Here is a 27,009-nt window from a genome sequence, read left to right as displayed (position 1 = left end):
TTGTGATTGCTTTTCAAGTCCACTTGCCCAGAATTAGAGCCACCAGAATAGGGAGCCACACCTGAAGAACTGTCTCCACTGCCTTGCCAACTGTGAGCTATGGGCAGCAGCTTTTGGTGGCAGCCCGGGTAGAAAGGGTGTGGCAAAGGAAGACCACTCCCCTTTGCTTTCTAGGCCTCCCTCCTGCTGCAGTTGATTTGTCTGCTGCTGCTGATTACTTCACTGGTATCAGAACCAGCCTTTTCAAGTTTGCATTGTGGGCTAAGGACCAGCGGCTCTTCAGGAAGGTTCTGGGGTCCTGGCACCAGATTGGGACCAGAGAGACACCCTGCCTTGTGCTCTGAGTAACTACCAGTTGTTGCATCCTACCCCCAAGTGAGAGATAGCTATTGTGAGATGCCCCAACAGTTGACGTAGCCAGCCTCAAGGATCTGGTAACTACCAGATTCTCAGCTTTGAAGTCATAGTGAGTTCAAGACTAGCCTGGGCTACCTAAACTGTATCTCAAAAAATAAAAACCAACCTAAAGCAATTTTTAAAAAAGGATTTTGAAATTTGGAGCATTGTAGCAGACACTCAGACAAAGCTGAAACACCCACTAAGTTAGAGGACAACATTTCTGTTTCTTTAAAGGCAAACAGTCTCTTCATTGGCTCCGCCCATAGAACTTCCTGACTGATAGGCTTGGAAAGGGCAGTTTTGCTTCATAGTTGAGCAGAAGAAGCACTGTCTCAAACAGGTCCCTCAGAGAGACCTTGATCCTCTCATCACTTCCTGAAGAAAAGGTGAGGCCTGCTGGGAAGAGGCCAGGAGGAAGGGAGCAGTGAGGTGGGGGGATGGGGCATCTATGAGGTTAGAGGTACCCTGCCTGCAGGTCTACAAGGAGGCTGATGCTGGTAGGAGTGGTGGGAGCTAAGGGGTATAAGGGCCAGAATTAGCACACACGCGTGCGCTCTCTCTCTCTCTCTCTCTCTCTCTCTCTCTCTCTCTCTCTCACACACACACACACACACACACACACACACACACACACACTCACACACACTCCTCATAGGTAGTTGTGGTGAAAGACACAGAGTGTAGCTTGATACTCTTCACAGAAAGTTGTGTCCCCAAGGCAGGTTCTTCCAAGCTGGGAGACAGTTCAGATAATCTAAGTCACTTTCTTACCTCAGAAAGCCTGATGATTGTCTTAGTTACCCAGGTCATCCTGGGCAGAGGAGAGTTAGAATTCAGTGTGCTGACACGGATCAGCAAGTACAGCTGTGTGACTGAGGTGGGGTGGAGGCTGTCTAAGGAAACCAGACTGGCTGCTCTGAAGGTACCACATAGGATGAAGCTGAAGTCGCCTTGGCTCAGGACCCCTGTTGCTTCCTGAGCACTCTTTTCCTTTATTACTGTATTTCTGAAGCTTCTGCACCACCTCCAAGTGTTGATACAGTCAGCGGTTTTTGGTTGTTTGGAATTGTTTTAACTGTCCTATTTGTTGTTGTTGTTGTTGTCTGCTTTGCTTTTACTTTTTCTATTTGTGTGTGTGTGTTTCTTTTTTATTAACATGTAAGTGAACATATTTTTTTTTACTTCAATGTGATATTTAAAGACACACATTAAACTGTGTACTGGTCAAATCAGGGGCATGAGCTGTTCCACTTCATTCATATATATATATATTCTTATTTTACATATCAATCCCAGTTCCCTCTCCATCCCTCCCTCCCATGCTCCCTGACACCCTCTTTCCATTCCATTCCCCCATTCCCCACCCCTCCACTTCACAGGGAGGGTGATGCCTTCCAGGAGGGATCATCAAAATCTGTCAAGTCATTTGGAGTAGGGACTGAACCCTCCCTTCTGCATTTAGGTTAAGGAAGTATCCCTCCATGGGGAATGTGCTCCCAAAGTTCTTTCGTGCACCAGGGATACATCCTGGCTACACTGTCAGAGGTTCCTTAGACTGTCCAGGCCTTCTAACTGAGACCCATGTTCAGGGGGTCTGAGTGGGTACAATGCTGGTTTTCCAGCTATCAGTCTGGGGGCCCACTAGCTCCCCCTTGCTCAGGTAAGCTGACTCTGTGGGTTTCTGTAGCCTGGTCTTAACCCCTTTTCTTATAACCCCTCCCTCTCTGCAACTGGATTCTAGGAGTTTGGCTCAGTGTTTAGCTATGGATGTCAGCTTCTGTTTTCATCAGTTACTAGATGAGGGCTCTAGGATGCCATATAAGTTATCAATCTCATTATCAGGGAAGGACATTTAAGGTAGCCTTTCCACTGTTGCTCAGATTGTTAGTTGAGGTCATCCTTGTAGGTCTCTGGACATTTCTCTAGAGTCAATTTTCTCTTCAAACCTATAATGGCTCCCTCTTTTATGGTATCTCTCTCTCTCTCTCTCTCTCTCTCTCATATATTCATTCCCTGACTCAATCTTCCTAATGCACATGTTCTTCTCTTCTCCCCTTCTCTTTCTCCTAACTCTCTTTCTACTCACTTCACCCCCTCCACTCCCAATATGCTCAGGGGATCTTGGTCCTTTCCCCTTCTGTGAGGGAACTTGTAGGAAACTCTTAGGTTCCTCCTTGTATCCTAGTTTCTCTGGCGGTGTGAATTATAGGCTGGTGATCCTTTGCTCTGTGTCTAAAATCCATACATGAGTGAGTACATACCATGTTCCTCTTTTTTTGTGCCTGGGTTACCTCACTCAGGATGGTCTCTTCAAGTTGCAACCATTTGCCTATGAATTTCAAGATTCCATTTTTTTCCCACTGAGTAGTATTCCATTGTGTAAATGTGCCACATCTTCTTTATCCATTCTTCAGTTGAGGGGCATCTAGGTTGCTTCCAGGTTCTTGCTATTACAAATAATGCTACTATGAACATAATTGAACAGATGTCTTTGTTGCATGGATGTGGATCATTTGGGTTTATGTCTAAGAGTAGAATTGCCAGGTCCTGTGGTAGACTGATTCCCATTTTCCTGAGGAATGGCCATACTGATCTCCAAAATGGCTATACAAGTTTGCATTCCCACCAGCAGTGGAGGAGTGTACCCCTTTCTCCACATCCTCTCGAGCATAAGCTGTCATTGGTGTTTCTGATTTTAACCATTCTGACATGAGTAAATTGATATCTCAGAGTTGTTTAGATTTGCATTTCTCTGATGGCTAAGGATGTTGAACACTTTCTTAAGTGTCTTTTCTTTATTGAGAATTCTCTATTCAATTGTGTACCCCACTTTTTAATAGGGTTATTTGTTGTTTTGGTGAAAAGTTTCTTGAGTTCTTTGTATATTTTGGAGATCAGCTGTCTGTCAGATGTGAGGTTGGTGAAGATCTTTTCCCAGCCTGTGGGCTGCCGTTTGGTCTTGTCTATTGTGTTTTTTGCCTTAAAGAAGCTTCTAAGTTTCTGGAGGTCTCATTTATTACTTGTTGGTCTCAGTGTCTGTGCTACTGAATTATGTTCAGGAAGCGGTCTCCTGTACCAATTTGTTTAAGAGTATTTTCTCTTCTAAGAGGTTCAGTGTGGCTTGATTTATGCTGAGGTCTTTGATCCTTTTGAACTTAAGTTTTGTGCATTGTGATAGACATGGGTCTATCTGCAGTCTTCTACACACCGTCATCCAGTTGTGCCAGCACCATTTGTTGAAGATGCTTTCCTTCTTCCATTGTATACTTTTAGCTGTTTGGTCAAAAATCAGGTGTTCGTAGGTGTGTGGGTTAATATCAGGATTTTCTATTCAATTTCATTAGTCTACCTGTCTATTTTTGTGAAAATACCAAGCTGTTTTCAGGACAATAGCCCTATAGTGGAGCTTGAAGTCAGGGATGGTGATTCCTCCTAAAGTTCCTTTATTGTACAGGGTTGTTTTGGCTATCCTGGGTCTTTTGTTTTTTTTTTTTTTTTCCATATAAAGTTGAGTATTATCCTTTCAAGGTCAGTGAAGAATTGTGCTGGGATTTTGTTGGGGATTGCATTGAATCTGTAGATTGCTTTTGGTAAGATTGCCATTTTTACTATGTTTATCCTATCTATCCAAGAGCATGGGCGATCTTTCCATTTTTTGGTGTCTTCTTTAATTTATTTCTTTAAGGACACAGAGTTCTTTCACTTGTTTGGTAAGCATACCCCAAGATACTTTATGTTGTTTGTGGCTATTTTAAAGGGTGATGTTTCTCTGATTTTTTTCTCAGCCCCTTTATCGTCTATATATAGTAGGGCTACCGATTTTTTTTGAGTTAATCTTGTGTCCTGCTAATTTGCTGAAGGTGTTTAGCAGCTATAGGAGTTCCCCTGTAGAGTTTTTTGGGTCATTTAAGTAAACTATCATATCATCTGCAAATAGTGGAAGTTTGACTTCTTCCTTTCCAATTTGTATCCCCTTGATCTCCTTTTGTTGTTTTATTGCTTTAGCTAGAACTTCAAGTACAATATTGAAGAGATATGGAGAGAGAGGGCAGCCTTGTCTTGCTCCTGATTTTAGAGAAATCGCCTTAAGCTTCTCTCCTTTCAGTTTGATGTTGGCAGTTGGTTTGCTGTATATTGCTCTTATTATGTTTAGGTATGTTCCTGTTATCTCTGATCTCTCCAAGATCTTTATCATGAAAGGGTGTTGGATTTTGTCAAAGGCTTTTTCAGCATCTAATGAGATGATGTGGTTTTCCTTTTTCAGTTTGTTTATATGGTGAATCACATTGATAGATTTTCCTATGTTGAACCATCTCTGCATCCCTGGGTTGAAGCCTTACTTGGTCATGGTGGATGATTTCTCTGATGTTATGTTGAACTCAATTTGAGTTTTTTTTTTCCCCATGAGGAATATTGTTCTGTAGTTCTCTTTCTTAGTTGTGTCTTTGTGTGGCTCGGGTACCAAGGTAATTGTAGTCTCATAAAAAGAGTTTGGTAATGGACCTTCTGCTTCTATTGTGTGGAACAATTTGAGGAGTATTGGTATTAGCTCTTCTTTGAATTTTTGGTAGAGTTATTCACTGAAGCCATCTGGCCCTGGGCTTTTTTTGGTTGGGAGGCTTTTGATGACTGCTTCTATTTCATTAGGTGTTATAGGTCTATTTAGGTTACTTATCTATTCTTAATTTAATTTTGGTAAGTAATAGCTATTCAGAAATTTGTCCATTTCTTTTGAATTTTTGAATTTTGTGGAGTACAGCTTTTCAAAATATGACCTGAAAATTCTCTGGATTTCCTCAGTGTCTGTTGTTATGTCCCCTTTTGCATTTCTGATTTTGTTGATTTGCAGGTTCTCTTTCTGCTTTTTGATTAGTTGGGATAAAGGTTTGTCTATCTTGTTGATTTTCTTCAAAACCCACCTCTTTGTTACCGTGATTCTTTGTATTGTTTTTCCTAATTTCTTCTACTTTATTGATTTCAGCCCTCAAATTGATTATTTCCTGGAGTCTAGTCCTCTGGGGTGAGTTTGCTTCTTTCTGCTCTAGGGTTTTCAGTTGTGCTGTTAATTCTCTAATGTGACTATCCTCGTTTTCTTCATACGGGCTCTTAGTGCAATGAACTTTCCTCGTAGCCCTGTTGTCAAAGTGTCCCATAAGTTCAGGTATGTTGTGTCCTCATTCTGGTTGAATTCTAGGAAATCTTTAATTTCTTTCTTTATTTCTTCCTTGACCCAGGAATGTTGCAATTGTGCATTGTTCAGTTTCCATGAGTTTGTAGGGTTTCTGCAATTTGTGTTGTTGTTGAATTCCAACATTAAAGCATGGTGGTCTGATAAGAAACAGGGAGCTATTCCAATTTTTTTTGTATCTGTTGAGGTTTGTTATGTTGCCTAGTATGTGGTCAATTTTAGATAAGGTTCCATGTGGAGCTGAGAAGAGGTATATTCTATTGTGTTTGGATAGAATGTTCTATTGATGTTTGTGAAACCCAATTTGGACATAACTTCTGTTAGTTCTTTTGTTTCTTTGTTAAGTTTCTGTCTGATGGGCCTGTCTAGTGTTGAGAATGGGGTGTTCAAGTCTCTCCCACTGAGTGTGTGAGGTTGTATGTGAGCTTTGAGTTTTAGTAGCATTCCTTTTACAAATATAAGGGCCTTTGTATCTGGAGCATAGATGTTCAGAAATGAGACTTTGTACTGATGGAATTCTCCTATGATGAATATGATTTTCTTCATCTCTTTTAATTGATTTTGGTTTGAAGTCTAATTTGTTAGATACTAGGATAGCTACACCTGCTTGTTTCTTGGATCCATTTGATTGGAAGATCTTTTCCCAACCCTTTACCCTGAGGTAATGTCTGTCTTTGAAGTATTTCTTATATGCAACAGAAGGATGGATTCTGTCTTCGTATTCATTCTGTTAGCCTGTGTCCATTGATTGTTAATTCTTGTTTGTTTTAGATTTGTTGTTGGCTGTGGTATTGTGAGTATATTTGCCCCGTTTTTTCTTTTGGGTTCTGGTAAAGTGGGATTATCTATTGCCTATCTTTTTGTGTGTGTAGTTAACTTCCTTGGGTTGGAGTTTTCCTTCCAGAACTTTCTGTAGGGCTGGATTTGTGGATATGTATTGTGAAACTCTGGCTTTGTCATTGAATATCTTGTTTTCTCTGTCTATAGTGATTGAGAGTTTTGCTGTGTATAGTAGCCTGGGCTGGCATCCGCGGGCTCTTAGTATTTGTAGAACATCTTTCCAGGACCTTCTGGCCTTGAGAGTTTCCATGGAGAAGTCAGGTGTAATTTGGATAGTTCAGCCTTTATGTGTTACATGGCCTTTTACTTTTGCTGTTCTTGATATTCTTTCTTTATTCTGTATGTTAGGTGTTTTGATTATTATGTGGTGAGGGGACTTTTTTTTTTGTTCAGTCTATTTGGTGTTCTGTATGCTTCTTGTACTTTCATAGGCATGTCCTTCTTCAGATTGGGAAAGTTTTCCTCAATGAATCTGTTGAATATGTTTTCTGCACCTTTGAGCTGGGCTTCTTTGCCTTCTTCTATACCTATTATTCTTAGGCTTGGCCTTTTCATGGTGTTCCACATTTCCTGGATGTTTTGTGTTAGGGATTTGTTGGATTTAAGATTTCCCTTAGTCGATGAATATATTTCTTGTAGTTTATCTTCAGTGCCTGAGATTCTCTCTTCCATCTCTTTTATTCTGTTGGTTATGCTTGCACCTGTAGTTCCTGATTGTTTATTCAGTTTTTCTATTTCCAGAACTCCCTCAGTTTTTTTTTGTTTGTTTGTTTTTCTCTATTTCAGTTTTCAGGTCTTGAACTGTTTGAATTATTTCCTTCATCTATTTGATTGGTTTTTCTTGGTTTTCCTTACTTTCTTTAAGAGCTTTGTTCATTTCTTGCCTTTTTCTGCTTGGCCTTTTTCTCTATTTCTTCCAATTTTTTGTTTGTTTGTTTTTTTCTTTCATTTATTTAAGGGATTTTCTCATATCATCTTTGAGGGCCTCCATCATTTTTATGAAGTTATTTTTTTAAGTCATTCTCTTCTGCTTAATGTGCTTTGATGTGTGTCAGGTCTAGTTGGTGTAGAGTCCCTAGATTCTGGTGATGTCATCCTGGTCTTTCTATTGTTGGGTGTTTTTTGTATTGCTGTCTTCCCATAGCTTCTTCCATTTGGTGCAGGGGGAGTCTCTCTCTCTCTACCCTGCTCTCCCAGTGAGTGTAGGTGTATCAGGCATTTAATGTCTGCAATTCTGGATGATCCAAGCTCTCTTGGAGGTCCCTCCTCTGGCAGAGGGCAGGGGATGGGTTCCAAAGATCAGGCAAGTGCTGCCTCAAGGTGGTCCCTCATGGATAGGCTGGTCCAGTGTGCTCAGAGCAGATCCAGGAAGTTCCATGGAGGTGGAGGGGTTGTTGGACCCGCACTCTGGCCCAGTGCTCACTGGGAGCATTGGGCCAGCTGGACGAAGGGTGGGGGGCTCATTCCATTTTCTTACTGTTTCTTTATGTTTGCAGATTTAGAAAGTTTCTCCTAGTTGTTGGACATTATATTCATTACAGTACATGTTCTTGTCTGGGTTTTCAGGAATGTGGCAGAACAGATATTTGGGTGTGCTCACTCTCAGACCTGGCATCGGGCTTGACACCTGTTCCAGTATTGGCATGGAGGCTGGTAGCAGGACTAGAAATATCCTTTCTAAGTTAACTTAAAGAGTTTAAGTGGCACCCAGATTATCAGGCTTTAAAAGTATGCCAGGAGTGGGTGGTGCTAAGGAGATGGCTCAGCACGTAAAGGCACTTCCTGGGCAAGCCTGGCAATGACTGTTCAATGCCCAGAACCCACACAAAGGTGCAAAGAGAGAGCCAACCCCACAAAGCCACCCTCTGACCTCTATAGCAACAGTGTGACATGCATGTGCCACTGGGATTTCCCTGCAGAACCACACGGAGTGGCATTCTTCTGTGGAGGAACTGTTTAATTTCTCTCTTTCTTTCACTGTAGTGTTTTATCTTTCTGTCTCTACGGGGATACATAATGACAGCAGACCATTGAAAATTTTAGAGAAGGAAGGGGGAAAAGATTGAGGCAGTTCCCATTTATCTAATGGGCATTTTCTCTCTCTTTCTCTTCTGTAAGATCTGAGCATTCCTGATCTTCAAAGTTGACTTGCCTCAGCATGGCTGCCCATGAAAACAATGAAGTGCGGATCATTTTGGTAGGGAAAACTGGGCACGGAAAGAGTGCCACAGCAAACACCATCCTTGGGAGACACCAATTTGATTCTAAGATTTCTGCCCATGCTGTTACCAAGACCTGCCAAAAAGCATCCCGGGAATGGAAGGGGAAAAACCTTGTTGTAGTCGATACTCCTGGGCTCTTTGACACCAAGGAGACCATGAAAACCACATGTTCAGAAATCAGCCGCTGTGTCCTCTATTCCTGTCCTGGGCCTCATGCCATCATCCTGGTTATGCAGCTGAACCGCTTCACGGAGGAAGAGCAGAAAACTGTTGATCTGATCAAGGGTCTTTTTGGGAAGGCAGCCATGAAATACATGATTGTCTTGTTCACTCGCAAAGATGACCTTGAGGGCAGGAGCCTTGATGACTTTTTAGGTCAATCAGATGGCAAGCTAAATAATACCATCTTGGAGTGTGGGAAACGCTACCTGGCCTTTAATAACAAAGCAGGAAAAGTTGAGCAAGAAGATCAAGTACAGCAGTTGATACAACTGATAGAGAAAATGGTGGACAGAAACGGGGGATCTTACTTTTCTGAAAAGATATATGAGGACACAGATAGAAGGCTGAAACAGTGTCTAAGGAATCTGGAGGAAACTTACACTCAACAACTCAGTGTTGAAATCACAAAAATAGAAAATGAATATGCTAACAAATCAGAGAAAGAAAAGAAGACACGCATTGATTCTGCAAAGAGAAATTATGATGAGAAAATGAGAAATCTGAAGGAAGAGGCTGAAGAGAATATATTTGAATATATTTTCAAAAAGATAAGTGAAATGCTTTCAAAACTTTGGAATAAGTTGAGATTGTGATGTAAATGTCATTCTTCTTTTATTGATGATGTTTGTCCTTTGATAATTTCATACATACATCATATAATGTGGGTTCCTTGCATTCATGTCTTTTTGTTTTTGTATATTTTTGCTTTGTCTGGGTTTAACTAGGTTCCTTTGTGTGACAACAGTTTTAGAGCAATCTGTCAGAGAATTATGGACTCACCAGGAAGAACACAATGGAAGACAATGACTCTTCCTCTCCCAGAATTCATCAGCAGTTATTAGCTCAGCAGGGTGGAGTAGGTTCCCATGAGCTCCTGCTCCATCCAGGCCCATATCTGTTGTGAGCTGGTGATTGCAATGATTGTTTTCTGAGCGCACATGCACACACACACACACACACACACACACACACACACACACACACACAATTAAAAGAATTAAAAAGGACAAGTCGTTAGGAAAGCTGTCTGGAAGTGCTGTAGTGGGCCTCAGAGGAGTTCCCCTACAGGTGACAGAGCAAACACAGATGACTATGTGGAATGAATCCTAAGTGCTGGGATGTACAAGCCTTTTGTGAGATGTTCTAATCTTCAGCAAAAAGAAAAACTTTCCCACCATCTTCCTGGGAGAAGAAAAAGTACAGTTCTCTGAATTAGGGCGAGGGAGGGGACTATAGGGTCCTTTATGTTTCAGCCTCCATCACTACCGACACCAGCCTTTCTGGACTTGTGTAGGAAGTCCGTGCTCTGTCCAATGTACCCTCACCTTCCCCTGTCTCCCAGGTATTTGGTCAAGTATCTCATCACTGCTGGTACTTTTACTTTTATACCCCGATAGCCCTGTGACCCCTTTAGTAGGTGTGTTGGATGTGAGGCCGGCCTGTGGTATATAATAGGTGCTAGACCACAGTGTTATGGTGTAATTGGCTTTCCATAAGTCAACTTAACTTGACTTCAAAATCGCTTATGTGTTGTTAAATGGAAATAAAACACAACAAAACAAAATGCACAAAATACTTTCACATAGTTACACGGACCCATTCATGGCCATTCCTGCATTCTCAATGATATTTTAAATAAATACTGGTTCGACATAGCTAATAATAAAGATTATTTTGATTTTTTGTTCTTATTAATGAACTTTGTTACTCTAATTACTCTTCCTTCACCTTCTATTTTTCCCTCCAACTCTTCCTAATCCCTCTTCTTCCCTAAAACTTTTCCCCCTCAAATTTATGACATTTTGTTTTGCTTTATGTCTCACAGAACTTAACTAGGGCTGTTCATGTGACCATGAATTGGGACTATACTTTAGAGGCTGGCTGGGTAAGCAGTGGGAACACAGCTGGAAACTATGCTCCCCAACCCCCACCAATTCCAGAATCTGTGAGGGGGGCAATGGCATCAATGGTCCTTCCAAGCTGTGGACTTCATGCAGACTATTCCAAAATTTTTATATGGATGGATGTTTGCCTACATGTATGTGTATACCTGGAACCCACAGATCCCCTGGAATTGGAGTTAGAGATGGCTGTGAGCCACCATGTGGTTGCTGGGAATCCAGCCTGGGTCCTCAAGAAGAGCAGCCAGTGATCTTAACTACTGGCCCATCTTTTCAGGGCAATGTTGACAATGTTTATAATGAGTTTGCTTGTAGTGAGGTAGTCCTTCTGTAGCACTGACCACGCCCATTGGGGGGTGGAGCGATGGGCGGAGGTGACCTGAGGAAGGAGGTCGGAGGGGGCCAGGAAGGCGCTCTCTCTTGCTGGCATGACTCGGACAGGAGAGGATCGGGTTGAATTTCCTGGTGTTCATCTGTCTAGGTTGTAAGTTATTTCTCCCTGAATAAACATCTATTCGGCCTATTTGTTTATCCTGATCCTTATTTACCGCAATATCTGGTGTCAGAAGCGGGATTTACCTGGGTTTTACCCCGGCCTATTTGTTTATCCTGATCCTTATTTACTGCAATATTTGCTAAGTGTTTCATTAGTAGTTTAAGTTTTTAAAACTCTATTAGAATCATTCTAAAAGGTAGAGACACTGTACATACACCACACCCACTCAAGACTGAACTGTGAGTAACCATAACTAGGTTCATTCTCCAGGTGGAAGGCAGAGGAAAGCTCTGTTTGGGGCCAATACCACCATTCCAAAGTGTTGATCAGGGAGATCTAGTACACCGAGATCTCCCTGAGATGTCCCTCCATTTCTCAACCTCTTCCCACTGCCTGTTTTCATATCATCTCATGTTAATGGCAGGATGCATGGCCCTTCCATCTTAACCTATCTGCCCTGAAAAATGATCACACTCCTGTGATGAGTAAGACAAAAGGTGAAGGGGATGGGGCAGGAAATATCTGCGGCTGATTCAGGGAGGAAGTGTTTTAGGGCGCAGATACATTTAACATTTAACATCAACTGTCTTACTCTCATAAGAGGGGTTTCTGGGAAATGGGTTGACATCAGCTGCTGAGTCTACAAATTCTCCAGAATTGCAATAAAAAAAAAAAAAAACACTCTCTGGCTTCTTTGCTGTAAAACTTCAAATGAGGTGAACCAGAGATTTGTGTAAGTATGAGAAGGGAGTCCACAAATTGAAGAAAATATGTTTCTAATCTGGACATTCCTGCTTCCAGCGTCCCAATTTCTGGGCTACACATTCCTGGGCCCGTCAGTGCACAGTGCAGTGCATGGAAAGGTGATAGGCTTTAGAAGCCTGTGGTGAAGAATGGATTTTCTCAGGGCCTGTCTCTGCACCACCTGGTTGCTTGGTGATTTTGTGCCAAGTTACCAGATTTCAGTGGTGAACCTGGGGAATCAACATCACCGAGTAAATAGACTTTCCTGGAGTTGGCAATGCTTGCTAATCTGACCCACGAGTACTGTCCCACCCCATCACTCTTGTTCTTAGTATAAGGGATCCAAATCCCAAACTTTTCCTGCTGACCTCTGCCCATGTAACTACTCAGACCTGGTGGTCCCTTGGGTTTATAAAACTTGCAGATGACAATAGTGTGGACATGGGAGGTTCTTCTGCTATATATGTGGGGAGATTGAACAGAATTTGAAAGGAGAGTGTCTAAATTGAAGAGACATGCATGGACCCTGAAGCACTCACCAAAAAAAGTGTTGTCTTGAATAAGTCAACAATAAGAAATAAAAAGAAATTACACAAGAATCAGCCTCAAAGTAGGCAGACTATCAGAGAAAGGGAGAAAAAGAACAGATTTGACAAGGAGAAAACTAGTAGCAGAATGATAACTTTTTATCATTAGATACATTCACATAATGTATTTTGATCAATGCCACCCCCATTTCTCTTCCCTCTAATTTCTTCTCTACCCCTTTCCCTCCCCTCCCAATTTCATGTCCCCCCCCATCTCCCCAGTGAAATGACCTTGGCATATCCAGCAAATACTGTTTCACTGCAGATGTCCACTGCCTCCAATGTTTCCATCCCATTTCTGTAGAGATCCCTAGGCTTTGAGGGGAGGAGGTACGATATAGATGCCCCATTGAAATCCAGCTACTTCATGAATTATCTGAAGTATAAAATATCTAAATACCCCAATTAAAAGTAGACTCTACTATATGCTGTTGACAAGGAGTTCCCCTCACCCCACCATTTCTTAAATAAGTAAGCACACAGGAGATTCAATATCACTCCAACCAAGTCATGTCATTTATATTTATAGAATATTCTACCAAACAACAGCAGACTTCCCATTATTTATTAAGATGAACCATATTGTACTCCCAGTGATGAGAAAAGTGACCAGTACCGCAAAATACCTTGATTTATCACATCTCAAGTGCCCAGTAGCTACCAGGGGCCCATGGTTTCTATGTTAGATGGCATGGAACGACAGGCCTGTAGAAAGGTCTGCATTGTAGACGTCTAGGAAGATGGGTGGTTCCCTTGTATACTCCTGTTTCCACAGTTCCTCCCCCATGCTTCCTCTCTGCTACTCTCTCTTCTGGTTTTACCATTGTTGTAAAATCAGAGAAGGCCACAGGACTCAGATTTTCAGGTAAGAATAGGGGTAGAGTGTTGGAGTGCTGAATTTGGTGAGGAGGGGGCTGCTCTGTTGGCTGTGTCTGGTAAACCCCTAGGCAGACCTGCTCTTGGAAATTATGCTTATTAGTTCCTGTTTCCTGCCTGCTAATTTTAGGCTGTAATTTGTACTGAAGATGAGCCCTACAAATTCATGTACACTTTAGGGTCCATTGCTGCAAGGATAAGTTCTTTTTGGAGAAAGTGTTCCTTCACTGGTCAGAAAGTTGTAACTTGACTCTTCCAGGAAGAGAGTGACCGAATTAGCTTGGTGGGAAGGGAAGGGAAGGGAAAAGGATGAGAGGTCCCTAACAGACACAGCTTGGCGTGTAGCTTCCTCCAAGCCGGCACACACTTCAGGGTTCTCACTGGTCTTATCTTTTTCCTTCAAGCTGCTCCCCAGGGAACCTGCCTTTTGGGGAACCATTCTTTTCTGGGTTCATGGGAGAGCTGAGCCATCCCTCCTCCCAGAGGTCGGTGTGGGGAGGTCTAAGTTACACTCATTGTGACTGCAGTTCCGAAGCCAGGAGTGGATGTTTGTTTGTACATAGGCTGAAGGAGGAGGACTTAGTCAATGAAACCAGCACCTACACAAGCACAGTCCTAGTTTTACATATGAATTGTGTCTAAAGACACTCCTGCTCCCAAGTCTTGAGAAATGTTCCATCACTGCCCCTGGGTTCCTACCAACCACCGATATCAACTCTGTTGAGAGTTGATGCTATACAAAAGTTTGTGGTTTCCCTTTCTAGTTTATGAGAAGCTGTCTTCTACCCACCTAGCCTTCAGACACAAAGAAATGAGCCTCTTTCAAAAGAAACATCTGGCATTCTGTTTCCCACTTGTAATTGCTGGCTTTCTGTGTGGGAACTCTGTTCGTAACAAGGAACATTCCAGCCTATCCTGGACATAGTTAATTCCAGAGTCCTCAAAAATGTTCATGGTAGTAGGTAGAGGAAGCATTCCAAATGAATCGAGTATTTCTTCATGTCTGTGTATTAGTCACAGATTACCATCCACCCGGGGGGTAAAATCCTAGGCGGTCAATTTGCTCAGTTAATAAATTGAGACCCACCCTTTGTTCAGTGCTGCGCCTGTCCCTGGGAAGTTTCCTGTCACCAAGTCTAAGAGGAAACAGTAAATGTTAGAGAATAACTTCATGTTACAACCATTTCCTTGATGAGAAAATGCAGCTGTGCAGTTACAGGAAGCAAAGGGACCTTGAAAGCTGGAGTCACAAGTTGGTGCTGCTGCAGGAAAGCTTAGACAGGGCCTCTCATGAAGCAGTGGGCTGTAGTGGCCACCAGAAAGAGGGACTTCCAAAAAAGCTCAAGAGAAGAAAGGACCCTGGGAACACAGGGGAGGCCAGTGTCTTCAGAGAGGGATGATCATGCAGGGACTTCTGGACCAACCCAATAGTCCAAACTATTTTCTACAGAAAAACAAAAGCCACTGGGAAATTCAACTTTATTTTTTTTCCTTAAAATATTTTTATTTTATGTGTATAAGTGCTTTGTTTTCATGTATATACATTTATACATATATGTACTATGTACATGTCTGGTTCTCCAGAAGGCTAGAAGGAGGCATCAGATCCTCTGAAAATGGAGTTAGAAAGGGTTGTGAGCTGCCATGTAGGTGCTGAAAACTGAACCCTGAGTGCTTTGCAAAAGCAGCCAATGTTCTCAGCATCTCAGCCACCTTTTCTCCCTCAGCACCATGCACTCCTAGAACAGAGTATTTAAAGCCACTAACACTGATAAAGTAAAAAGCAATGTTAACTCTCTCTCTCTCTATTTATTAATTTATTTACTTTGAGACAGGGATTCTCTATGTAGCCCTGGATGTCCTGGAGCTTGTTCTGTAGACCAGGTTGGCCTTGAACTCTGCCTGCCTCTGCCTCTTCAGTCTGGAACTAAAGGTGTGCACCAGTACTGCCTGACAGAAAACTAGATCTAAACAGTAGACAATAAAGTAAGCTATACTGTCTCATTTTCATTAAAAAATTAATCTGTATACAGTCATAGAAAAAGTCAGGAGGTTCAGTTACACCAAAGCATTGACATAATTATTTATGGGTATTAGAATTTCTGCTTATTTCTTGTTTTCATATGGCATGAAGGATGTTAATACTTCCCTCAAAATAGGGCACCATAGTTATAAGGGGAGTCTGGGGCCTAGACAAGAGTTTCTCTTTGATGGTGAATGACTGTGGACCTAACAAAGTGGTAAACCCTGTTCTTGCTGTGGTAAACACACATGGCCTGAAGACTCAGTTCTCAAGTTTCTGGAGTGCACCAGGAATCCTTGTACTAGGGCATCTGACCACTTTCTTAGTTCCAGCTAAGAACTGGCAGGTATTCACAGCAACAGAAACCCCAATCAGACAATGCCTGGGCTATAGGTCCCCTTATGACATTTTCAAAACTGCCAAAGTGAAGATGCCCCCGTCATGAGCACCATCAAGAGGGGTTGCTGATCTCTGGTAGCACAGGTGGGCCCACAACCAGCAGTGACCCAGCCAGCAGTTCCAGCCAGGCCACAGCTGTTTGGTAGTTTATAGGATCTGACTGGTAGCCAAACAAATTCAATAGAACCACCTCAGCAAACTGCTCAAACATGACTTTATCTGTTGTGAACCGGGGGCCCAAGGTCTGCAAGAGCTCGGCAGTCCAACAGCTTGGCAGCTGGGTGAGCAACTCCAGAGCAGGAGACACAGCACTCAAGCACCATAGCAGCGCTGGCCTCTTCTTCCTCCCTGCCCGGAAGACCACAGTTGCCCTCTGCAATTTTATTTTTAAAGTGAAATTTGGTGGTAGAAGTAAGAAAAGGATCCAAGCTGGGATGTTTGGGAACCAGCTTGTTATTCTCACAACAAATGACAGTGGATTTTGACAAAAAGACAAAATAAGATTTCTGAGAGTCATTAGGATTTTGTGATGGGCTAATCCAAGCACAAAGCAAGGCTATAGTGGAGTCTGTAGCCTGGCAAGAGCCCCTGGCTATATGGTGATGCCTTCACCAAGACAAGGAGCTATGCCTGGAGGTGGGGGGTTTAGTCAAGTGTTCTATCCTGGCCAGCCTTTGTTAGAGATGGCCATAATCAAAGCCACCATGAGAAGCCGAGCCACATGTTTGGAATGCTGAAGGAACATCTTGTAAAAGGCACATAGCACTCATGCTCAAGAGAGCATGGGGGCCAGGACAAGCACAAGTTTGTATAATAAAAAGAATATCCTGAAAATAGAGTGTTGACGTGAGTTTTGGGGTGTGGAATTTATGGCCAAAAGTTCAGTGTTGGCTACAGGAGGTGGGTTTCCAAGTGTTCTTTATAAAATGCTATGGCTGTTTCTTTATCTGCAGGGACTCAAGCTACAATGGCAGCCCAGTACCATGCTGTGGGGTCCACAACCAGAAAGGCAATGACCAGCTATGGTGAGAAGAGCTGGAGTGCTGTAGGTGGGGAGTTGGGGGCTGGGGGTTGGGTAGCTGAGCTGCAGGAGAAATGAGAAGGCACACAGGGAGGGAGGCAGTCCCTCCTGTCTTGACTGTCCCCATTTGAGCAAGAGAAAATCATTTCCGGTTGCTAGCTTCACATTTTTCTTCATTTCTCTGCTCTTCTCCTTCTCTAGACTCTCTTCCTGACCTCTGCTTAGGGCACGTCCATCGGGCTAAGCAGGAGAAACCAAAAGGCTTCTCACTGGTCCAGACCTTGGACTAGCCCACTTTTGTTTGTTTTAACAGAGGCGTTCACACTGTGGCCCAGGCCAGCTTGGAGCTTGTGACAGCCATCATGCTTCTGCCTCCTCAGTGCTGGATGACAGGTGTGAGTGAACCACCATGCCTGACTTCCTTCCTCCTTCCTACAATGTGAACATAGCAGAACAGCTGTCTGTGGCCTTTTTGATTGTGATTTCTCTGGTCATATCTCCGTCCTGAAAGAGGATTGTTGCAGAGTTTTCTTGTCCCACCAGGTCCCACTGCCTCTTCCAGCCCCAAATGAACATACAAAGACTTATATTAGTTATAAAACTGTTGACTAATGACTAGGGCTTCTTATTGGCTAGTTCTGTCTTAATCATTAACCCATTTCTATTAACCTAAGTATTTCCACGTGGCCTTATCTTACCTGAGAAGTGTCCAGATTTGTTACTCCTTTGTTGGCCTACATGGTAACTTTGTGTGGCAGGCTCACTCTGCCTACCTTTTCCAGAATTTTCCTCCTCCTAGTTCTGCCTATCTTCCTGCCTCACTGCCAAACAGTGTCTTACTCATCAACTAACCAGAGAGACATACATACAGAAGGACTTCCCCCGTCAGAGGATTGGAAGGAAAGGATGTGGAGGTAATTGATTCCCCATCTGGGTCCCTGCCCCCAGTGTCCTCGTTCTAATGAATCAGTGTGTCACTGAGCACCCCAACTCCTCTGCCCACCATGTTGGTTGAGATTCTGCAGGTTTATAAAACTACCTTACAATGTAGTAGCTTAAAACAGAACTTATTTCTTTGGCTCCAGATGCTGTGAGTCAGTCAGACATTTCTAGAGTCTGAATCACATCTGTTAAAGTTGGCACTCACTCAGGACCCTATGGCAAGCTAATGGTTCCCTGTCAGGATCTCGACAGACTGGCAAATGCGTGTACTTCAGGGCTTCTTAAACTTTTGTCTCCAAGGCTTCTTTTTCCCTAAGAAATATTTATGTGACACTAAGTACATAGGTATATAAAATAGGCTACAAATAAACATAAGAAATTTGAAATTATTTTTGGTGTATATACACATATAATTTATCATATCTCAAAGATTAAAACATATTTACCTTATGTTCATATTGTGAGGAATTTCAGTTAGATAGGATAAACAATTTTTTTGGAGAGCTGTTATATAACATACTTAATTATTTACATTTGAAAAAAAGTAGATTTTAAGCGTTTTCCCTACTATCTTAGAGCTTGGATGTCTGTCCCCCACTTGGCTCTCAGTTGGAAGAAGAGTCATTTTTAAATATAAACAAGAAAAAATACATCCTTTACTGCAGATGCCCCAAACTCATACTTGGTGTTCTGCGCTGGATTCCTTTAGTGGGTCAGCTGTTGGAAGCAGTTTACAGTTCTCTTCTGAAACTCTTATTTCTTCCTCTGTGGCTTGGAAGCCACAAAGGGTCAAAATGAGGAGCTCAAAAGAATATTGAAAAGAAGCAGTGAAGTAAAGAGGTCAAGGGAGGTACGTGTACCTCCTTGATATCAAGTCCTTCAAGGTGGCCTTTTAGACTCAGAGGCTGTTTGTAGACCCTGGGAGGGCAGAGGTAACAACAAGGGGAAAGCCCACAAGCAGCAAGAGAGCAGGTACTGGATGGCGGAACTCTGTTGGGGATGGGGGACTGAGTCTAACACTTCGTTTTGTTTCCTTGATGTTCTAGAGCTTGGAAACCAAGACCAGGAAAATTCCCAACTGAGAATTGTCTTACTGGGGAAAACTGGAGCAGGAAAGAGTGCCACAGGGAACAGTGTCCTTGGAGAGAAAGTTTTTCACTCTGGCATTTGTGCCAAATCCATTACCAAAGTCTGTGAGAAAAGGGTGAGCACCTGGGGTGGGAGAGAGCTCGTTGTTGTGGATACGCCTGGTGTTTTTGACACTGAGGTACCAGATGCTGACACAAGGAAAGAGATTGCTCGCTGTGTTGCCCTGACCTCCCCAGGGCCTCATGCTCTGCTCCTGGTGGTCCCTTTGGGGCGCTACAGTGTGGAAGATCATAAGGCTACACAGAAGATTCTGAGCATGTTTGGAAAGAAGGCTAGAAGATTCATGATTCTCTTGCTCACCAGGAAGGATGACTTGGAAGATGCTAATATCCATGAATACTTAGAGAGTGCTCCAGGCATTCAAGAGCTGGTCTGTAAGTTTGAGAATCGCTACTGTTTGTTCAACAACAAAGCATCAGGAGCTGAACAGGAGGACCAGAGGATACAGCTGTTGGACTTGGTCCAGAGCATGGTGATGGAAAATGGTGGAAGATGCTTTACCAACAAGATGTACAGAAGTGCTGAGGAAGAGATTCAGAAACAAACTCAGGAGAAGCAAGAATGGTACAGAGAGGAGTTCAAGAGAGAGCGAGCACGAATAAGGGAGGAGTACGAAGAACAGATTAGAGACCTGAAAGATCAGCTGGAGAGGGAAAAGAGAAAGGCACAAATGGAGAGAGAATTCATCAGAACAGAGGCTTTATATACAGAGAGGCAGCAAAATGCTAGGAGGGAAGTTGAGGACCAAAATAGGATACTTGAATTAATCCTAAAAGTATGGGAGGTTGCTCGATTTATCATTAATCAGTTTATGCAAGACGACTAGACCTAGTCTGTAAGACTAGACCTCGTCTCTATTTTCTGCATCTTTTTCCTGATAACCTTGCCCTATAGGACTCAATTCTCAGTGTTCAAATGCCCTAGTTTCTGTCTTCCAGAACTAAAGAATGCAGTAAAGGTCATCTTTGGCAGTTGGTAGATGTTCAATTGACTTATCAAAAAACTGACCAATCCTCAAATTGTGAAACTCCAAAGAAGAATGTATTAATGCTTGCCGTGCTTGTGTTCTTCCTCAGAGAACGCTCCCCGCTGCCCCCAGGAGCCTCTAGAAGATGACTGTAAGATGTACCTATTGTCCTCCTCTGGATTCTCGACAATAATCTTCACCTGCAGCTTCTATACATTGTTGCTCATTTTTCTGGGACAATAGTCTTCTGTGATTTATTAGGAAGTTCAATTATATGCATGAGGCAATCTTTAGACAGAAATAGATGGCTATACAGTTCTCAATGAATATTGGTTTGTTTAATTACATGTTCATGAATGGCCTCAAATTGTTCCCTATCTGTCCTTTGAAGGCAAAGCAAATTTCATAAGCCAACTAATCCAGGATGAGCACAAATGGGCAATTTAATAGACAGTACTCTAGTGGTTAGTGTGTTTAGGTGTGCCTCTAGAAGCTCTCTGATGACCTCTTAACAAGTTTGGTGACATCAGTTCTCCTCTTGAGAAATGATCTGGCTGCTCCAACCCTACCTTGTACCCTGATACATCCAGCTTGTACCGCTTCTGCCCCACCCAGCCAGTTTGCTTATTATTGTTATAATAAACGTTTTCTTTGCCTCATATTTGTTCAGAATCAGAATCTGTTTTGTCTTCAAGGATGACACTGCTGTAATAGCACAGAGATGAATTTTGTTTTTTTGGGTGCTTTTAAAACCAGACTTACTTTAACCCCTGTTTTGTTTTCTTATGAGTGTGGGTGCCTGTGCATATATGTGTATGTGTGTGTATGTATGCATGCACATTTGTGTGTGTGCAGGTTCTGTGCATATATGGAGGACAGAGGATGATCTCAGGTCTTATCCTCAGTGAGGCCATTCACCTCCCTTGAGCTCGTGTTTCTCATTGGCCTGGAGCTCACCAGTTAGGCTGAACCAGCTGGACCATGGTTCCTGAGAATGCGGTCACCAGCCCTGAGAGTAAAAAGGTGGAATCTGTGTTTCTAACCCTGGCTTATTTTCCTTAACATAATAATCTCTAACTCGTCCATTTTATTGCAAATAAAACAGCATTCTTTCTTTAATAGACGTGTGTATATCTCATATTTCCTTTATCCATTCATTCTTTTATGGGCTCCTATACTGAGCAGTGTGATAATAATTGTGGTCATGTATTTATCTGTACTTTATGCTTGTTTTGATTCCTTTGGACATATACCCAATATGGTCATATAGTTCTACTTTAAGATGTTTCCCCCACAAGTATTTTGTGTGTGTGTGTGTGTGTGCGCGCGCGTGTGTTAGTACATGTGCATGTGTGTAAGCACACATGTGGAAGCCAGTGAAGGCTTTCAGTCAATCTCTTCCTTATTTATTTTTTTATGTTCTTATTACATTTACTTATGTGTGTATGTGCATACAGTGAATATGTATATGGAGATCTCAGGACAACTTGTGGAGGTTTGTTCTCTCTTTCCACCATGTGGGTCCCAGGGACCAACTTCAAGCTCTCAGGCTTGGTAGAGGTGCCTTTACCCACAAAGCCTTCTCACAGACCCTCTCTGCTTTGTTTTCTTTGTTTGTTTGTTCAAGACAGAGTCTCTCATTGCAATTTGGATCTTGCAGTTTTCCATACACTGTGAGGAAACCATCCTTGAGGAAAACACTAAATATTTTTTAAAAACATTTTGTTTTGTTTGCTTTTTTTTTCTGAGACAGTGTTTCTCTGTGTAGCCCTGGCTGTCCTAGAACTCAGAGATCTGCCTGTCCCCCAAGTGCTGGGATTAAAGGCATGCACCACCACACCTGGTTACTAAATACTTACATTTTTATTGTGTAAGGAAGATCTCCCATGAAGTCATAAAACAAAACCATTGGCTGATTGAACACTATAAAATGTGCAAGTAATTTTCGTTGGTGTCAGATGGGAAGTGTGGTAAAACCATGCTGGAGGAGAGGCAGCAACTCTACTCTTGAGTGTCCCCTTGCTCAGGAAGTTCAGCACTCACTCTGCCTGTTCCTGGGCAGGCACAGAAACCACTGGACCACATTTCCTGCTTATATTTTTACCTTTCAAAAGCAGAGACCAGATTGTTATCCCTTGGGCCCCTGGTGAGAAGAAAGACAAGCACTTTTTCTTTCTCTTTCCCTTTTGTAGGCTCCAAGGAAGGTCTCCTCTGGACAGGTACAGTCTTCCTTAAGTGGTCTCACGATGGTGGCCCTTTATGGGACACATTTCATGTGGGTAGAAAAAGTAAGATGCTTAAGCACCGCTCATTAAAGGCCAGAGAGTCACATGCTAGGCAGAGCAATACTGTGGCCAAAGTGATACTCTTTCTTACTTGACTCAGCCCTTTGTGTGTGTCAGTTTCTTACAGATTCCCCTAGGGAGCATGTCTTGGACATCCTGCTCTTTTCTAGGAATACTTGAAGCAGGGAAAATGCCTTCTGTTTTGTCCAGCACAGGATCTCAGTCTCAATGGCACAGAAATGTCACATCACTTACACCTGGGGATGTGTTTGGACAGTTCATTATCAGACCATGGCCCACACTTTAGTTTCAACAAGTCTAGGTACCTAGTAAATATATATGACAAATACTGGGTGTTTTTGTGAAGTGCAATGCTCACTTCATAAAAATACACAGGATGTATACAGTAGTGATCATCTTCTAACATTAATGCAAAACACTAATGCAAATTTAACAAAAGATGACAGCCTTCTTTGTGTGGGCTTCTTGTTTAGAATGGATTGCTTCTGGTATGGCTTTTCCAATTATTGTCACTAACACCACCCAGATTCCCTCACTAGGTGCAAACATCTGATAAAGAGGCAGTCAGTATAGGAACAGCCTTCACTCCACAAGGAAAGGACCCAAAGGCTAAAGCAACAGAATAAACTAAACAAACATGTACCACAAATTTAGTCTTTCTCGGTGTTGCTCCAGGAAATAAGAGACTCACGGGGACTTCAGCTTTTCTCACCCCTTGAGCTTTGGTCTGGAGCAAAGCTCTCAATGTGAGATGTCTCTGTGTGTATTTCCTTATTTCAAGAACCCAAACACCTTCAGTTTCTCTAGATGTGGTTGATTTCTCTCTATCCAGGGTTTTCTCTGTAGGAGCTTAGCCAGGTAAAAATCTCAGTGTGGATTGGAACCAGACTCACACTCTGAGGGTTTATTTCTTGACCCATCTTTGGTTCCTATGTAGAATTAACAAAACTACAGTGGGTCACCCTAAGAAAGACTGCAGAAACTCCAGAGTGAGGAGCAGAGGTAAAGTTACCTGCTGGGCACCCATTGTACTAGTCTTCTGCTGTTACTACCCTTTGCTCCTTCCCCATTAACAGACCTACACCACTGCCTGGAAAGCAAAATGTCCACACGAGAGTACTGCATTCCACAGGGTTTCCTGTGGCTAGCAGTAGCCTTATGACTAAGAAGCATAAGCAGAAGTATTGTGGGTTTCTGCACTTTCTTCACCTTGGTAAGAAAAGGCCCTGGTCTCTTGCTTCTTCTTGTAACTCAGAGGCTAGAAGTTGCTCTCAAAGAATGCTGAGTAGGAAAGGAGGGAAAAATGACTGATGGTGCTTATCCTCCTCCAAACAGGCTCAGAGCCTCCCTTTATCATGTCAAATTCAGCCCCTTTGATTGCAAAGTCACTGTAATGAGTTATCTCTTGAGCGGTAGCCAAACAATATCAATGTGATATACTTCAGCCAGTGGGGAGCAATCCCTCCATGCCACAGGGAATTTTAGAGCAGTTGTAACACATGGGAAGAAGTCAACCATGACAGTGAGAGGGTACTTCCTGAGCTGAGAAACACACTGATTACCTCAGCTGAGATCTCCATGTTGACTTGTCAGGGCCTGCAGACAAGGAGCCTCATTGGAGAGGGCCAGAATGTGATCTGAAGAGTCCATCCGACTCTAGAACCAGCACAGAGAACTGCAGGATAGCTGTCGAGGCTGTCTAAGCCCTTCTACAGAGCAAGCCTGAGACCCAACCACCATATAGAACTGCAGAGAATGCCCACCAGATTGCATTAATTTTAACAGTGTCAAACATTTGCTTGCAATCTGTTGCTGAATGCAATGGGTGATCATTATGAAAGAATAATTATTTTAGAAAAGAAAAATGTTCAACTTTCTCTTGGTAACCCAATCCTAGTCCATGTTTAATCCTGCCATTCAGGTTACTACCCATGAAGTTACATTCTTTCTAGGCACTTCTGACTGACAGTGGCTCCTTTTAATCTCCCTCAAAGCCTTATTCCTAGAGAGGCATTGGGTGATACAGCAGGACTTTAGAAGAAACTGTAGGACATCTCTGTATCCTTCACATTTTGTCAGTGTGTCCTGCAGTAGTAGTTGTTACCTGAATTAGCACTTTCACTGTGAGACTATAGAGCACATTCTCTGTGCTCAGGACTCCTGTTCCTCCCTGCTCAGTAATGGAATGTATTACTACACACCCACAGTACCTATAGATCCACCATATCCTTGGAATATTATTACAAAATACCAGGCTTATCTTTAATAAAGACTCTTGTTTTTGGTAGACGATTCAGTCTGGGGACATCAAGATGCCTGGTCAGTTGTGCCCAACTCTGTGTTGAGGCTACCTCCGGGCAGAAGGAGGGGATCAAGGAGGAAAAGCCTTGGCCATATCTGCCTCCTGGGAGCCAGGGCTGAGGAAACAGTCTGTTTCCTGTTTGGGGAAGTCAGAACAATACAGGGAAGTGCAGCTGCTTCAACAGGTACTTCCCAGCAACATTCCAAACCAGGGCCGTGGCTGCCTTTTGCCCAAAGAAGTGATTTATGATGTTTTTGCCTGTGCAAGGGAAGTTAGGAGTTCCTCTTTCCAGGCAGACAGAGGAGACTGGACTCAGGCCTGCAGATAAGCACCTAGGAGGATCTGAGGCCACATCTTCTGGGTTCTGACAGTCCCCACACAGTCCCTACAACCCCACTTCCCAACTCTCTGTGGGGAAGGGATCTCAGTCTCTGCTGCACAGCTGAAGTAGGAAGAACTGGTAGGGATGTCCCTGAAAAGGAACTAGGAGTCTGTTGCTCTTTCCTACCATTAGCTTCCCATCAGCTGGTCACACTCCCGGGCCCTTTCCTGAATCTCACAGATGTTCAGGTGCATCTAAGGCACAGCAACTTATACAGTTGTCTAAACTGCTTCCTTTAAGAGGTCTGAGCCAATGTCCTGTTTCCTTCTTTTGTTGGTTACACCTTCTCTGTAGGAGCATCTCTCCAGGAAGACATCCCTGTGTTGGAGAATTCTTGTGGAAGCCAGTTCCTGTCATACATGCTGTCTAAGCACCTAGCCTTCTGCAGGTTCTCTTCTTTCAAAGATTCCTTTCTTTCTGTTCACTCTTCCAAATGATCTTCCTGCAGAGCTCATTCACGTATGTAGACCCTCCCTTTGCCCCATCCACACACCTACCAAGGAAAAGGAGGTTCATGGAAGTAGGAAAATATCCTTTGCTCCTAATATTCCCAAAGCTGGCTCTAACACTGGGTGATGAAACTCAAGGAAAAGGGGGAGGTAACAAGAGTGACTAAACCATTCTCAGACTCATGGGGCCTTTGTGTCTAAGCCCATGCAGATGGAGAAAGCCCATATCCTACAGCCTCAGGGTAAGGTTCTCCTAGGCCAAGGCTTACTTCTTCAGTTTTTACCAACTCCACTCACTCTGACCCACAGGAAGTACCCATGAAACCTTTAGGTTATGGTTCAAAAGAACCAAGTGTCATTTATTTATTTTTCCTCTCTCTAGGTTCTTATTCACATTCTTCCGTAGCCAGGGCACATCTTGTTATACATGTCAGAGCCACAGTAGTTACCAATCAGTTTAAACTTCTTTTCTCAAATTGTACAAAAATCATAAAGAGGCAAGTGGTACCAATTAACCAAGGCTTTATTGGGGGTATATGGTGGAGTAGAAGGGAGACAGCACATTGACGAGGTGCTGGGTTTGTTCCCTCCAGTTTTTGACTGCTTGGGATCTCTGCCATGACCTTTGTGCCTCCAGCTCCGTTGCAAGGTTTGAACCTGCATGGTGGTCTGCTCCTATGCATTTGGTCTAATTGTGCTTAGCTCACAAGAGATGGATGAGGCACTAACTCCCCCCCCATCCAAGGAAGGACATATATGGTTTATAATGAGTCATTGTGCTCATGTGGTCATTACAGCAAAGTCTCTCAAAAGCTTAGAAGTACATCAGTGCTTAGAATATGGTTATACAACAAAACCTATTTAAACACCTTACTGTGTGAAAGAAAACCCTAACTGATAGTCTGGGTCTCTCTATTCTCTCGTTGTCATTTCCTACCCACTACATAGGGCAGGCACCTTGTCTGTCCCCCTTTATGGGTAAGGATGAAGCTAAAGAAATGTTTGATTCAACCCTGATGATCTTGGCTTGGCAGCTATGCAACATATATGAAAGTGCGAGCCAGATGATGGCAGGAAGCTTTGGTTGTATCAGAAATTAACACAAAGCATAAAGATGTGACATCAGTAGGGCAGAGGGGCCCCTGTCAGGGTGCTGTGCTGTGCCCATGTGCTCAGAAAGAAGCTATAGAGCTGGACACAGAATTGCCACATCTGACCTAGGGCCTGGTGTTACGAGTAGTTTTTCCGCCCGCTGCTGGTCTTTTCCCACTGCCGGGCCAGCCACAAATAATACACAGAGACTCTGTATTTGATATAATGCTGTTGGCCAGTTACTTGTTTCTTATCGGCTAGCTCTGTCTTAAGTATTAACCCATTTCTGTTAATCTAAATATTTCCACATGGTTTCATCTTACCGGGGAATGGGGCAGGCATCTGGTCTTCCCAGTCTCTCCATCCTGACTCCTCCTTCCTACTTCCTCGAATCCTCCTTCTCTCCTAGTCCGGCCTATCTTGCTTTCCTATTGGCCAACAGTACTTTATTCATTAATCAGTATGAGAAACATATTTACAGAACGACATCGCCCATCAGCCT

General features: G+C 43.0%; 2 protein-coding genes across 2 annotated transcripts; both read left to right on the top strand.

Annotated features, from left to right (window-relative positions):
• The first annotated feature begins 715 nt into the window (after window positions 1-715).
• LOC127235710 (GTPase IMAP family member 9) lies at window positions 716-10,555 on the top strand. Its single transcript, XM_051203078.1, has 2 exons — window positions 716-785; window positions 8,546-10,555. Exon 2 carries the CDS (start codon window positions 8,586-8,588, stop codon window positions 9,462-9,464), a length of 879 nt encoding a protein of 292 aa, XP_051059035.1. The 5' UTR covers window positions 716-785; window positions 8,546-8,585; the 3' UTR covers window positions 9,465-10,555.
• Window positions 10,556-13,359: 2,804 nt separating this feature from the next.
• Gimap4 (GTPase, IMAP family member 4) lies at window positions 13,360-21,097 on the top strand. The gene is made up of 3 exons (XM_051203032.1): window positions 13,360-13,464; window positions 16,851-16,922; window positions 18,907-21,097. Exons 2-3 carry the CDS (start codon window positions 16,865-16,867, stop codon window positions 19,833-19,835), a joined length of 987 nt encoding a protein of 328 aa, XP_051058989.1. The 5' UTR covers window positions 13,360-13,464; window positions 16,851-16,864; the 3' UTR covers window positions 19,836-21,097.
• Window positions 21,098-27,009: the final 5,912 nt, after the last annotated feature.

The sequence above is a fragment of the Phodopus roborovskii genome, unplaced genomic scaffold (genome assembly GCF_943737965.1).
Source record: "Phodopus roborovskii unplaced genomic scaffold, PHOROB, whole genome shotgun sequence".
NCBI classification, from domain to species: domain Eukaryota; kingdom Metazoa; phylum Chordata; class Mammalia; order Rodentia; family Cricetidae; genus Phodopus; species Phodopus roborovskii.
Note: the sequence above shows the minus strand (reverse complement) of the source record. Positions and strands in the feature narration are given on the sequence as shown.